General features: G+C 36.7%; 2 protein-coding genes across 2 annotated transcripts; both read right to left on the bottom strand.

Annotated features, from left to right (window-relative positions):
• Positions 1-5148: 5148 nt before the first annotated feature.
• Positions 5149-6652, bottom strand: LOC137722766 (large ribosomal subunit protein eL24z). Its single transcript, XM_068461849.2, has 3 exons — positions 6292-6652; positions 6026-6174; positions 5149-5467 (listed from the first exon to the last, which is right to left on the bottom strand). The coding sequence occupies exons 1-3, from the start codon at positions 6478-6480 to the stop codon at positions 5314-5316; spliced, it is 492 nt and encodes a 163-aa protein (XP_068317950.2). The 5' UTR covers positions 6481-6652; the 3' UTR covers positions 5149-5313.
• A 349-nt stretch (positions 6653-7001) lies between these two features.
• Positions 7002-10844, bottom strand: RFC2 (replication factor C 2). The gene is made up of 7 exons (XM_068462583.2): positions 10540-10844; positions 9270-9376; positions 9065-9166; positions 8606-8801; positions 7681-7809; positions 7404-7598; positions 7002-7315 (listed from the first exon to the last, which is right to left on the bottom strand). The coding sequence occupies exons 1-7, from the start codon at positions 10690-10692 to the stop codon at positions 7205-7207; spliced, it is 993 nt and encodes a 330-aa protein (XP_068318684.1). The 5' UTR covers positions 10693-10844; the 3' UTR covers positions 7002-7204.
• Positions 10845-15866: the final 5022 nt, after the last annotated feature.

Genomic DNA, 15866 nt, shown 5'->3' with positions numbered 1-15866 from the left:
CGTCATTCGTTAAAAATCTGATCGAAATCTATCCTCAAAGATTGTCTTCATATTGTGACACATGGCGCGGCGTGATTGGTTAAAAATCTTATAGGAAATCTATCCTCAACGATTCTGAAAAGGTACTGACACGTGGCATGACAACATTGGATAAATATCTTATTGAAATCTGTCACCAAAAATTGTATTCTCAAATAATGACACGTGGCGTAATGAGAACGATTAAAAATCTTATCCAAAATTACAAATAAAATTATTTTGTATTATTTTATAAAATAAAAAATACTAATATTTTATTGCCTATTGCCATGACTGTTCAATGTAGGGGTGGAGATGCAAAAGAAAATTACTGTTCATTAAGGCAGTTCAATAGTTACTTGCCCTAGGGAGCTTTTATAATGGTGGAGTTGCTCTTATAAATAAACAACACGAATTTAGATGTGACTAAAAAGTAAAAAACGTAAGCTTCTAAAGTTGTATTTGCTCGTGCCAAAAAAATCTTTGTAATCTTACTATTGTGTTGTATTCAAAAGAGATATATAGTATTTTTAATGTACATGAAGCACAAGAATGTGCATCATGTGTCATAATATAAGTTGAGATAATATATATTTTTGAGTGTCATGACACTTGTATTATAACACGTGGTGTACTAGTTCGTCTTTTAAGTATATTGAAAATTCTTTGGTTGTATTCTTGTTAGGCTAGAAAACGGGTCGTGTTTATTGCTTTCGTGTTATACTCGTTATCTTAACCAGTCGTGTCGTGTCCTGTCAAACCCGATAATGTATTAGGTTCTTAATAGGTGACCCAAAACGATCTAATTCGTTAACGGGTTATGTCATTTAATTTTGTGTCGAGTTAACGGGTCATGCAAGAAATTGTCATACCTAATTTCTAGATCTGGCACTCAATATCTTGTCGGGTTCTTAACGGTTAACCCGATAATGACCCAATACGTTAACGGGTTATCCGATAACGATCCAAATCGTTAATAGGTTGACAAAAAACCTGTTATTTTCGTGTCGTGTAAGAAATTGCTAACCCTAATTCTTGCACAATACAAAATCAAAATTAAACATTTCGTTTTGGTTGGCTGTGTCAACACTAGTATAATTTTTATTGAATTAATTATAAATAATGACTCATTCTGTTAACCAAGTTGTTTAATTAGTAAAGTCAACTGTGTATGTAATAGCTGGTTGCATTGCAAGTTGTAGAAAGGTTTACAATGTCAAAGCCAAATGTTTATTCCTTAGTTTGTTTGATTGTTTGGAGAAGTTAGTCAACATGACAACAACATAGCATCAGTTAAACAAGAACAACCTACCCACTTACCTGCCGATGCAACATCCATTTCATCATAAAATCAAAATAAGAAACAAAGAAATGATATTATTTCAACAAATTAATGGATCAACATGATTATTAGACTACCAAAATATCATAAAATTTGGGTTTTTATTTATTCGATCAAAAGTTTTTTTATAACCATTTCGTTTTACTTTTTATTTAAAAATAAAATAAAAATAAAAAAAAATAAAAAAAGAGAGAGAGAAGTGAAACTACTTTCTCTAGTTTTCAAATTTTGGTTTTGAGTTTTTATTTTTTAGTTTTCAATTTTTTTTTTTAAACTAAAATAATTACCAAAGTTGTTGGAAGTGGACTTTTGGCCCGTCTCTCTGATAATTTCTACATGGTATCAGAGTTAGGGAACGGATCTGTATTGCCACGCGATAGGCGAGTCCCCTAGGCTCTACGCGATGATGGTGGGTCCCTTAGCCCCGCGTGTACAGTCAGTCCCCTTGGCTTCACGTGGTTGCCAATGTGTGGATCTCCCACATATGATCCACTAATCGGATCCCACATGAGGGGACGTGTTAAAATATTCCACATCAACCGTATCTCTGAGAAAAGAAGAGTTTAAATATCTTAACCTCGCTCCAACTAATACTGAAGCCTTTTGTGATAAAACCTCACACCTGATAGATTGTGCATATGGTAATTACCAAATTGAGGACAATATTAGTGTTGTTGGAAGTGGACATTTGGCCCATTTCTTTGACAATTCTAAAACGATGTCATTCTGAATATAAACACCAAGAAGATGAGAAGTGACTGACCTAGAATGAAGATTCAAGTCACGTTAACAAACGACATCTTCACACATATTTTTATTCTCAATAAATATGCAGAATGCAATAATGTGGTAATTAACTAATTAAATTCCCTCCTTAAACCACCTTGAATCTGAATATGTGGATGGTGAATTTGGTGGTGAAAAGGACATGAGGAGAAGGCATAAATTATGGGTAAGGTGCGCTTTGGTGTGTGTTGAATATGAGAGCATGAACGAAGGGGACATTACATCTGGACAGAGAACAATGCATGAGCAAAACTTACGCGTATGCCAGCCGTATGCGTGTGTGTATATCCAAATATGTACCAAACGATGGCTTTTGGGAGATTGACTTATATGATATACACACACACTTTTACTGTGATCTTTCGTGTCAATGAAATAAAGACATGTGTAAATTGATGCACGTGTCCTTTTTTTCATTGACACGAGACGTCACACGATGTACCTGTATCACACAGCTATATCATGTTAGTTAATTTGGGTTGTTGGATTTGGAAGAGGTTGGATGAAGTTAGACACATGCAGTTGCTTAGAAGCTACATGCTATTCGTTTTTTGTTTTCTTTGCCATCGGTGCATTGCCATTCTTGTGTGTCTTTTGCTTGTTCAGCTTGGCAAGTTAATTAAAAATGCAATTAACTAGTTAATTTAAAGTATTTAATTAAGGAGTTGGGGAAGGGGTGCTTTATTTGATTGAATTAGTATTTTATAGATAAGAATAGTTCATCCACGACCACGAGCCATGCCATGTCAAAGCTGCTACTTTTTTCAGCAAACCCTAGCTTTTGTTGCTTGCATGGAAATTTAAACCCAGTGTTTCTTGCCACCTAACCTGAGGTCTGTGGGACTCCATTCACCAGTAACTGTCATGATCATCTCGTTTATGCACGAGTGAACAACTAGTTACAAAAGTATCTCGCAATGCAATAATTAACGACTCACAACCCCTCATCTGTGTATGAGCAAGTATGTTTAGCAAAAGCCTTTTTCAACTAAGGTTTGAATTAAAAAAAAATTGAACTTTCCACGTGCAAAGCCACTAAACTTTTCCTTTTAATATTTCGGCCCCACTTTAACACACTACCTGTTTCCTGCAATGTGGAGATCTTAGAAATTTAGAACGGCATAAAGCAAGTGTTTGTTTCTTTACATGCAATGCATGGCTTGCTTCTGCTTCTGCTTGCGAGTTGCTTCCAATTCCTGAAGAGTAGCTCATCTTTTATGAAACCTGAACCTAAGGTTAAGTCCTCCTACCTCTGTCATTCTAGTATACATACTCTCTCCATATGGTTTATTGATTATTCATCCTCAATTGAATGTGTTTTCACTATCTTTCTTCCATCACTTGATGCATGAGATGTTTCAAAATCAAATTGGACAGCTATTTAACTAACTGTTCTTTTGCATGTAATGTACGACTTGTGCAAAAGAAGAACAGAGAGTTGAGAGCTCAATGGGTTTGCAAAAGAATGAAGATGTTATCCACAATTGAAGGTTTTTTAGCTGCAAATCAAGGGTAGACAAAATGCATAGGGTAGACTTTTTCAATATGATTAAATTCTTGATTAATGAAAATGTGATTAACTAAAGTATTACATTACATTTGTTATCAGTTCTAATTCCAAATTATGAACAAGGATTATGTGGTAGTTGGTTCATCACACACTAGAAGCAAATAGGTATTGGATTTTGACATATGTGATGCACATTACACCACATATCAAAGGAATAAGTGACGATTTCAGTGTCACTCACATATATGATTTGTAACGAATTTATAGGTTATTGAATTTCATGTTTTGTGACACTTACTTTGTCACATATCTCCTTGAACTAGGTATTCTAATCAATTATAGCTCACATATATGATATGTGACGAATTTATAGGTTATTGAATTTAGTGTTTTGTGACGCTTACTTTGTCACATATCTCCTTGAACCAAGTATTCCAATCAATTATAGCGGCAAGTTTGATGAATGCATCTAATTAGACTACTTTCAAGTACATTAACAATACTGAACTAATGAATCCTAGCTATTCAATCTAAAATATTTCAATTGAAGTATTTTGTCATACTAATTAATATTTAAGATAAAGTTTATAAATATTTTTCTTTTAAAAATAAAGTATATTTAGTAATTTATCTTTATTTGTTAAGAAAATTAAATTAATAGCACATCTACTATTATACATTTTTTGGTCATTTCACACAGTTACAGCTGCTTTACATAAAAGTTTACCAAACACTTTCATACTGCTCTTTTTTTTCCAAAAGCACTTTTACAAAAAAAGTTTACCAAACACTCTGCTGCTTATTCTCACAGCATAGCAGAAACAGCTTTTTTTCAAAGCACAACAATACCAAACCAGCCCTAACTAGAATCAAGGAAGGGATGTGCTATCCACACACCCCATTTTACTTCTCACACACCCTTTGATAATTTATGTCCATTGATCTTTTTCAATTCATCCGATCCGACGGTCGAAAATTAAAAACGTGTATGAGAAGTAAAATAGGGTGTGGATATCACACCCCTCAAAGAATTGCCAATCAGTAAACCTTGGGTTTCAGACGTAAATGAAGGTTTTAATTTGTTTTAATCAAAACGCAGCCACGATGATCATTTGTTTCAATTAAATAATATATTGCCATGTAACAAAGCAACAATATTTTCTCTAAGGCCTCGTTTGAGTAGAGCTGACAATTTGTACCCTACCCGTTTATCCAAACTAACTCATCTTCCTCTTTCATCCACCGTACTTTTGCCAAAAACCTCTCCATCCCTTGAAAAGTGTTACCACCCATGCCTACCACCCATTAGCTTAAGAGTTGGGTTTGAGTGATCCGTTAGTTTAATGGGTTAGTTTGGGTGACCCGTTGACTTAACAGTTTGGTTTGAGACTGACCCAAACCCCATAAAAACGACCCGTTTGCAGGTTTACATTTGACATCTAGGACTTAATTGGAATGACTACTTGTTACGTTCAAGGTATGATAATAAAAATGACAAAACTTTCAGTGATGCAATTGAAACCCAACAGGAAGATCCAAAATTGTAGTGGCCAACAATGCAAATATTGATCCATACAAAAATGCAAACCAGAAAAGACTTAAATTGTCAGAGCAAAACAAGTTGAGTAAATTGTTAAGATAGGAAGAGGAAGAAAACTCATCGCTTTCCACCACCACCTCCAAGCTTGGCGGCCTTGGGAGCAGCAGCCTTGGGCACATTTCCCTTGGACTGGCCCTTTGACTTGGACACCGATTCGGCCTTCTTCGCCTTCTTCTCATCCTTGGTCTTCTTAATCCTCTCCTTAATTTCACTGCCAAATTCACACGCGCAGATTTAAATGAGCTAACAGTGTCCTTGTTGAACAAAACCCAAAACTGAATTTCTCGTCCTAATCAATTGATTGAATTTTTAACAAATACACATAAATATGAAAGAGCAACAGTGCATGTTGAACAAAACCAATAATTGATCAACTTAGAATGTGTCTGGGAATGCTTTGGTAAGGCAAAACGCGCTTCTGGATACCAAAAACACCTCTAGCAGAAAGTGCTATGGAATTCTAAATGCGGTGTTTTTCTTGGCACTGGTATTTGTGATTAACATGTTCGTATGCTTCTAACAAAAGTGGTTCTAGCAGAAGTGCTTATGAGCAGAAGTTTGCAGAATCATTTCCAAATTGCCCTTTGATCAATTGATTCAATTCATAACGCATAGTTAGCCTACCACAACAAAACCCTAATTTTCAAAATCTTAATCATTTGATTCAATTTATATATATAAGCCACAGATGTGAATGAACAAACAAAGGACAAGTTGAACAAAACCCAGAATCCATTTTTATCAAAATAATTCATTCAATTAAACATACCGAAGAGCAGCCTCACGGGCAGCGTCACGAACTTCGGGCTTTTCGGTCCTTCGCTTCTGGATAACTTCTAATGTGGCACCAACAATGGACCTCGAATAGGGCTTCTTGGTCGAGCGGCGCTTCTTCTTCACAGATTCAGCAGCAATGTCCTAAACAGCAAATCACATCAGAGACAGATGAGCTTCCGATAATATCCCTCATTCATCCATCAAACAAATCAACGATTCAAACCAAAACGCAACGTTTCACGGATGTTAGGCTTCTACCTTCTTGTGTTGCTTCCGGTACATGGCCGTCCAGGTGAGCTTGGAAGGCTTGAGGCGGTTGTGGAAGTACCTCTTGCATTTGGAATTGGCGAAGAGGAAGACCTGGGAATCGGAGCGGATGAATCGGATTCCCTTTCCCGGGTAAATCTTGTCGCCGCTGAAACGGCAGAGCTCCGTCTTCAGAACCATGGCTGCTCCTCCGCTGCTTCTGTGCCGCTGATGTCTGCTGCCGCCCCTGCTGCTGCTCGCTCTCCTCTGCTAAAATCTTCGACCTGTCCAAACTCTAAAACCCTAATGCCTCAGGTACCCAATTTAACGTCAACTGCCATAGGCGCTCGCTGTTTCCCCCGCCCAAGACGACACCGTTTAGGAAGCACTGGGCTGTTTTATAACTTTAATTTTGTAGTTTTGAGGCTCAGCCGGCATACGTATGTAGAAGCGTGCATAGACATTAGACGGTTCAATAGTTCACACACGTGTAGACAACTGTCTCTAGCACGCTTCTACGTACACAATAGTCAATCCCTCGGGGCTCAGGGTATTGCCCAATTGGTGAGGTGAGTGAAGGGACGAATTAGGTCTAAGCTAGGTCCAGAGTTCGATTTCTTCCGCTACCAAAAAAATAACTAATGGCTTCTTGAACTTCACATTTTGTCTAGAATTTGTTCATTAAATTATACGAGAAACAAGTACTTTGTAGCATGTATACCTTGGAAGGAAACTGAATATCATGTTTCAAATTTCCATTACTTAGTAGTGTGCTTGGCAATTCTAGACAAACACAAAGAACTTGCACCTAATCCATTTCTCCCGACAAAACAAAACGATTTCTGAATCGAAACCACAGTACAATACAAATATTCACCATCGAAAAGTCTCAGGTTCTACTTGTAATTAATACGACTTTCTTTTTTTATGTTTCCTTCGCGGTTTCACGAACTAGGGAAAGCTTAGCCAGAAGACCACACATCTGAAGGTACGAGCCAACTCCATCACAGATTCTCATGTGAGCAAATCCAGTTTCCTGCAAACTCGCACGAGTAAAAGACTTGTCAAAACACAAGATCTCAGAAATAATGAGAGGGAAATCTCTGCATAGTGTGCATATGTACCTTCATGAACTCCAATTTCAAAAACTCAGCCATATCATAGTTTTTTATGATACGGAAAAAGGTTGTGATTATGTCTGTTGGGGAGTAACCCAGATCGTAGAGCTGCTTGAGACCCGAACAAGCATCATCAAATTTCCCTTCCAGTATGTTGCGCACCATATTCTTTACATGCAATGGGTGAGGCTGGTCACAGACCTGTAAACCAAAGCAAATCCTTTAGGACTACCAAAGAACATACAAAACAATAGAATATTTGAGCGTATTTTGTAAGTATGACCTTGAAAACATTTTCTTGGTTCACAAACCGGAATCCACTGTTTGTAGCTTGCAAGTTATTCAGTGCCTGCCTCATATCACCATCAGCGGTGAAAATAATGGCTTCAAGACCTTCTGGAACATATGGAACCTTCATTTACAGAAAACGCAGATGAATCATACACCACCCAAATTTCAAATATAATTTATACATGGCAATGGTTGATTGTGAAACAACTTTTGATCATTGGATGGAAAGGCTCAAATTATAGTGAATCTCAACAAGTGACCTATATGTTCTCGGAAGTTGGTAGAATTCCTAGGAAATAAAAACATCGAAGCCCAAGCAAAGAGATGCTTATTAAGCTTCATCTGGAGGCACAATTATTAAATATCTTCTGAAACACCGGTTGCAACCCTAGAGTTTAAGAGTCTAATTCAAATGTCAACCTAAAAACCAATATTAAGACTACTAGAAATTAGAAAGATAAGAAACTGGTTGCAAGGGTTTTTTTTCCAATCTCTAGGCAATGATAGCACAAATGCATTGAAAAACACATGGTACCATGTTGTGCTGCAAGTGAGACACACTGACAGAGGAAAGGATTACGGACGACATGCAAATGTCATTTTATTGAGTAAATGAACAGCCTTCCGATAAACAAAATAGCTTAGCAAGGTTAGCATTTAAAGCTCCAGACGTAGTGAGGAAAAGAAATAAAGCTGAATAGATGGGGAAATAAATAAGATGGAATCACCGCAGAAGCTAAAGCTTTGACAGAGAAAACATAATATGCTCTCAATAATAAACTAGTGTAGATAGATTAAAAAGAATTAATACAACCTAATAGTTAAGTAAAGTTGCACAAATACTTCTTTACATTTGAAGATAAATAATGACAGTATGCAGAAATGACATTACATACAATGTCAAGAAATTTCTTTACCTTCTCAGCTTGAACGACAATCATTAGGCGACCAAGTATCTCCTCATCAGTCAATCTAGAAAACCGGACAAGGGCACATCTACTCTGAATAGGCTCAATGATTTTGGAAGATGTATTGCACGCAAGAGCGAAACGAGTAGAATTTGAATATATTTCCATTGTTCGCCTCAAAGCTTGTTGTGCTCCAGATGTCATGCTGAATTGTGTACAATACACACCCAGAGTATTTCCGACACCCAGTGCCAAACCCAAAAATTAATAATTAAACTAAGTAATGCAAATAACAATGTTGTAGCATCAAATAAAATAGAGAGATAAATGTTTTTTCTGTGATGAAAGAAATAGACAAAAGGATGAACAGCCATGCACCAAAAGTTAAAACTTATAACACATAGGCAGATGGATAAGAGCAATTTGAAGTTTTCAGATTGATTTCATGGAGAATATCACCAGGGTTACCTGTCAGCTTCATCCAATATGACAACTTTATGGCGTCCGGAAGGCAGTGTAACTTTCTTTTGAGCAAACATTTTAATTTTGTTCCTCACAACATCAATTCCCCTAAAGAAGAACCGACAGTAAAAAAGTTCATGATAAATCCCAATCACAGTTTAGAAACTGAATTCCATCAAGACCATTTTACGTACTCATTTTACGTACTCACCTGTCATCTGATGCATTCAGCTCTAAAACAGCCTCCTTATAGTTTGGTCCCAAAAGCTCATGTGCAAGAGCCAGTATGCTAGTGGTCTTACCAGTTCCAGGAGGACCCTGAAAACAATAAACAGTGACCAGTCAAGGCATAGGTTAAGTAAATTTAAGCAACTATAACCTTCCCGCTTAGTTCACCAATAACCCTAAACACAAAACACCACGCCTCAAATAAGTTTAATAGCTCAGTATTGAGGAAATCTTTCACAATGCCATACGGAACATTTTGATAACCATTTTGTTATAAGTTTTTTGTGTTCACCTTTTGTGCTATAGATAGAGGAAAAGTAATAGGAGAAGGGAGGAATGAAGAGTGTGAAGGAGGATGGTGGAAAAAACGCAAAAGGGGATGGAGTGACATATAACATGAAAACTAAAAACCAAAACAGAGAACACTTTTGTGTTGTTTTCACTTTCAAGTCTCTGTTTTCAAAATAATCTCCTTCATTTCTCCCTCCTCCCTCCCACCACCTCCCTTCATCCTTCTTTATTCATCATTCTCCCATACGGCTTCTCTCTATCTCAAGCACAAAAATAAAAACTAAAAAACTAAAAATCAAAATGGTTATTAAACGGGCCAATAGTTTTTACACTTTCACCTCTCTTCTAAGCATAAGATCCCAAAGTTTCTGTTGACGTAAAATTTGATACCAAACTGAAGTTGCTTCTAGCATGTACCTCACTTCCACTCTGCGTAATATTAACAATTAGTCAAATTGATCCAAATTCTAGTTAACCGGACAGAAATTTCAAATTCCTATAAGTCGTCACTGTTCTTGTTGAACAGGCAACAATAATTTCCCCAATTTCAAACTTATGAATACCCATGGAACCTGAGAACACAAGCATCCAACACAATGAATGGCCTTTAACCAATCTTCTCTCAAACTTTTCAACTTCAAGTCTACAAATGCCAATTATGTTGCATAATTTATCAAATTGTCTACCAAATAAAAAAGCCCCATTCCTCTCCTCATATCCTAAAACCAAACTGAGCCCAGATGATAGTCCAAAACTTCAAAACTACAATGCTCATTCGAATTTACCTCCACGAAAAGCGACCACTGCCTCAACGAATACACAAATCACAGACCACAACACAAAATTACAAAGAATAAATCCACATAATCAAGCTACAAATTTGACATTCCGCTAGGGTTTAGGGTTTTAGTAAAATTGAAAACGTTGGATTGGGTGCAGAAATGAGCGAGAAAGAAACGTACGGCTAAGATGAGGTTGGGCATGTTGCCGTCGCGAGCGATGACCTGGATTCTGGACACGGCGTCTTCGTTGCCCACAATGTCGGCGACCTTGGTGGGCCTGTACTTCTCCACCCACGGCATGTCGTAGGCTGACGAAGAAGAAGACAACGCCATTGCTGCTGCCGTCTGCTGATGGCTGCGACAGAGAAGGAGAGGTCGTGGCGGCTCACGAAGAAGATGGACTGGAACTGAAAACCCTCTCCCGAACAGCCCTCTTTTTGCCTTCTTGCTTCGATTTGGAGGGAAAATTGCCCTGCTGCTGTTTATTTCGAAGGGCTTGGAGAAGGTCCTATTTATTTGTTTCTAGGGCCTGAGCTTTTGATATTTACATATCCAACCCCACCTTTCTTCTTTTTTTTTTTTTCTTTTTTTTTTTTATATTTTATTTTTTGGCTCAATCCTTTGGCTGACCCAATGAGTTCGGATAGTGATTTTTAGAATCCATTTTCAGCCGTTCAAACATGTAACCCAACCCAATAACCCATTGTTATGCGGGTTGGGTTAGGCAGGTTTATCGGTTTGGGCTTTATACTATTTTTTTAATAACAATTTTATTATTCTTCACAAACAAACATTAAAATCATTCAATCGTGTAAATCTAAATTTCCTTAACAAAAATGAACTTGAAATCTCAAATACTTTATTATTAAACTTAAAATCCGCGTTCCAAACTTCAACCATAAAAGAAAATCAACTTAACAATTCTATAATCTTAATAAAATCCAAAGCTAAACATAAATTGACATATAATCCCAAAATTATAATAAAATTCAAAACTTAAACATAATGAAAAGCTTTAAGATAGTAGCAGTATCCATGAGCTTTGAGTAGCAAAGGTTGACGACCATCAGCAACATTAGACAATAACTACGAATTTATTCCCAAAGTCAAAGGTCAAAAGCATTCAAAAGGGGTTGTAAGCCTACAATGGATTCCAAACGTTCATTAAATCATTAGTAAACCATGAATAACAACACAAAGCATTAGAATTTGGATAGAAGTTTACATTGATTAGTTCATAGAAATTGCAAAGTACCTTAAATTGACCATGTACTAATCAACAGTATCCATTTCAGATGTGGAGGCAACTGAAAGCTCTACACAACATATATAAATTAAAATAAAACAAGTCAGAAAGTATTTAATTGAAAAATGAAAACCAAATACAAGTTTAAATAGTTTGTTACCTGATATTATCTGCTCATGGATTTCCATCTCCTCAATGGATGATGATTCAACTTCTGAAAAGATAGGAGGTAACTTTAATTAGTTTTGAGTGCAAATCAGTGCCTCCACCATCTTAGGAGTCAGGGAACTCCTATAATCATCAAGAATACGTCATTCAGTGCTAAAGGCAGATTACCAGTATTGCAAACACATCCATTGCAATCTTAGCTAAAATTAGATATTTTTCCTAGTGAACCTTCCACCATTTCAAGCATTTAAATTGCTTATCCATTGGATTCTCATGAGGTTCCAGTAAGAACCTATTCACCTCACTTCTTAACTCACCTCTATTTCTCTGTTTTCTTATCTTCAGAAATTAAGACAACCTTGCATCTTCAATAGAACTACTATCAGCAGCTTCCATTGGCGCACTGCTACTAGATGAACCAACATTAGGAGCTTGGGGAGCTTGTTCATTAGACTTCAAATAAAAGTCATAAAGCTGCACTAACACATCTTTAATACCATTAGTCAATTTAGTCACTTCATCTGCACCGTATACAAAACTGAAGCAAAATGAAACATAATCCAATTTAAATCTTGGATCAAGCACCATTGAAATAATCAGAAGCTTATTGACATTTCCCACAGAACCCTAATATTTGTCTTAATTGGATTTCATACTAATGGCCATTTTTTCCAACAAATGATCACCATTGCTACTAAGGACTGTTAATTCTTGTTGTATTGAGCACATCTCATGAAATGCAATATTGGAAGTCACAGTTAAAGATCCACTGAACTTGAGTATCACATCATAAAAGGTTTTCAAAAACCTAACAAAATTTGATGCATTATCCCAATCATCACTTGTAGGAGGAATATACCATTTTCTTGCTCACCATGTATAAAGTAAGTAACAAAATGTCCATCATCTTCCTCCAGCCCTTCAAATGCTTTTTGGAACTTAAGGGCAACAACCAACATTAAATAGGTGGAATTCTACCTTGTTGGTACATCTAAAACCACAAGACCCTTAGACTCTATTTTCACACGATCCTCACATTCCTTAAACTTCTTTAGCCTTGAAGGCGAAGACCTCACATACCTGAAAGCGAATCGAATTCTCAATATAGATTCATGCAATTCCTTTAACCCCTCAAACACAATCAGATTCACAATATGAGCACTACATCATAAATGAATGTACACACCATCAAGAACAAGAACATCAGTTTTCCAATTTTTCAGTTTCTTTTCACATAATTAACATCCTGATCATTTGCTGAAGCATTATCAACAGTTATAGTGAACACATTTTCTATTTCCCATTCAATCAAACAGGATTCAATTAGTTTCCTAATTGTTTCCCCTTTGTGATTTGGTACAGGGCAAAAATTCAATATGTTCTCATGCAAATTCCAATCACAATCAACAAAGTGAGCAGTTAAAACCATATAACTAATGTTTTGTGCAGATGTCCAACAATCAATGGTAAGACAAACTCTTTGTGCATTTATGGTCAACACATTTTTCAAAAGTCTCATCTCATCCAAATATAATTGAAACACATCTCTCGCAATAGTTTTGCGTGAGAGATGGGTACATTTTGGGGAACTAATACCATAGAAAAGCTTAAACCCTTCATTCTCAACAAAGCTAAATGGTAGCTCGTCAAGAACTACCATCTTGGTTAACCCAACCCTACAAGCTTCCTTACTAAAGCCAACTGCCATAAGGCTACCATCTTTCTCCCAAAGCTAAGGATTTTTTGTTTTTTGTCCTCAACCTTATGAGGATACCTTTTACATTGGTTAGACAAATGATTCCACAAACTAGAGGTCTCATACTTCTTAGTATCACAAGCATAACTCTTCTTGTCGTAGTTACAAGTAGCTCTAGGGTCATTGGGATCAAAAGATTCAACACCATCAACTTTGGTGAAGTGATCCCACACTGTGGACATTTTCCTACTTGGTTTTTTGTTCTTACCACTATCCACCAGTGGAGGAAGAGGCACTGATGAGTGGAGGGATGTAGTGGCATAGAGAAAAACAATAAAATTATAGGGTTTTTATAGATTGAGAGAAGATGAGGGATCAATCTCGAAGAGGCCATAGAGAATAATCAGGGATGAAATTGATTCTTGCATGATTTTCCAACAGCCTGATTTCTGAACTTGTGTCTGAGGGTTGGACGAAAAAAGGAGATTAAGTAATTGAGAGAAGAAATCATGTAAATGGGCTAACATATATCTATATTCGGGTGGTTGGGTTTTGACAGTTTTGTATTATTGCAACCCATGTAAGATTAGCCATGACTTCGGGTGGTCGGGTTTAAACCCGAGAATAATTTTTTGGGCTTTCTAACCGACCCAACCCAATTAATGTTAGATGGGTTGGTTGGTTGACCCGCACAAATGCCCACCCCTAATTACCAACAACAAAACTTTACAACACAAAGGACCAAAATTTACAACAAAAAGGCCCAAAAACAAAAAATACAAACAACCAAAAGTTGAGACCGAAACAAGGAAAACTTAAAACAGCCAGTTTCGCTGCATCTTCAGTCATAACCATCACTGGAACCACCAAAATAGCAGCCGTGCATGTTGATCCGCACAAATTCTTACGCCTAGTTAAGCCTTGCATCATCAATACCAACATTTAATCCCAAGCTTCACTCCTAGCATAGCTACAGACAACAAAGAACCCGCAACCAATTGAAAGAACCTTGTGGGATTCCACAAGCAACACTGCCAACAAAGGCAAACAGCAAAGAGAATGTGGTGGTGCGATGAACACCCAACCCACTGGAAGCACCAGATATATACTCACCAACTCGGAAGACCGCAACAAATCGCTGCAAAGTGTGACTAAAGCTCGAAAATTGGATGAATATGGATAAGTGACATCAAAGGGGAGATAAGAAGGCAAATCAGCCAAGAAAACCAGGGGAAAAAGAACGGATAGGAGAAGAGAAAAAAAGAAAGAAACAAACAAAAGAAAACCCATCGATCTCAGCCGTAGCTAGGATCAGCGGCACCGGAATTGGACTCGATTGGAAACCACTCACACAGATCGATGAGAATCACCCTAAAATAGAGGGAAGGTCTCTCACAATGATAGAAAGAGAGAGAGAGTTCCAGAAAGCCTCAGCCTATTCTTTCTCTTTTTCTTTTTTTTTAGTCAAGCTAACTTTCTTATTCTAAACCTAAAAATTTGGTTAAAAACTTTCGAAAATAAATTAGGTTGAAATTGGAGTATTTATAAGATTCAAATTCGATAGTTCTGACTTTTTGAGATGGTTTTGTATTTTGATTATGATTATTGTGTTGTAGTATATACTTTTAGGTATCAACATGTTGTTGTGGGGTTTGAAACTTTGTTTAACATGTGGAATGTCTCAAAAATATATGCGGCAGAGAGTAGTGTTACATACATATATTCGATCCATGTGTTTAGATGTTCCTTACAAATTATGTTTAAGGAACAAAAGTTAACAAAATTGAAATTTTGGTATGGCATAGCCAAAGAGTGTTATTTTCATTCATATATTACATGACAAGAATTGGAGATGTTGGTACGCGATTCCAGGTAGCATTTTATGTCCTAAACTATACAAAGTTCAAAACTAAGATTAGTTCTGCTGAAGACACCCAAATCTATAACTCTATTGATGGCGTCTCCTTCATTCTCTATGACATCGTTGAACTGAAAATCAAAAGAAAAATAAAATAAAAAACAATTCAATCACTCAAGAATTATCACATTAAATTGCATATGAATTGAATCACATTTCTTGGTACGCCTAGTTGCGAAACCAACAATGTAATCAAGAGAATCAAGATGTGAACGTTGAGGGTGGTAATGGTGTCAAAAATGGTCGTGATGGTGAGGCCAATATGATAGTGGCAACGATGGTGATGGGGGTAGTGGTGTCAAAGATGATAGATGAGAATGTGGTGATGTGGGGTGGCGGTGATAGTTGTGATGGTAGTGAAGTGGTGATAGTGATAATAATGGTGACGGTAGTAGAGACATACGTGATTTTATTTTTTTTAATTAAATTTTGACTTTATTTTATCAGAGAAATGTGAGGGTAATGAGGTGTCAGTGAGA

The sequence above is a fragment of the Pyrus communis genome, chromosome 4 (genome assembly GCF_041283825.1).
Source record: "Pyrus communis isolate YQ-2024b chromosome 4, ASM4128382v1, whole genome shotgun sequence".
Taxonomy (NCBI): Eukaryota; Viridiplantae; Streptophyta; class Magnoliopsida; order Rosales; family Rosaceae; genus Pyrus; species Pyrus communis.
This window is presented reverse-complemented; position numbering and strand designations above follow the sequence as displayed.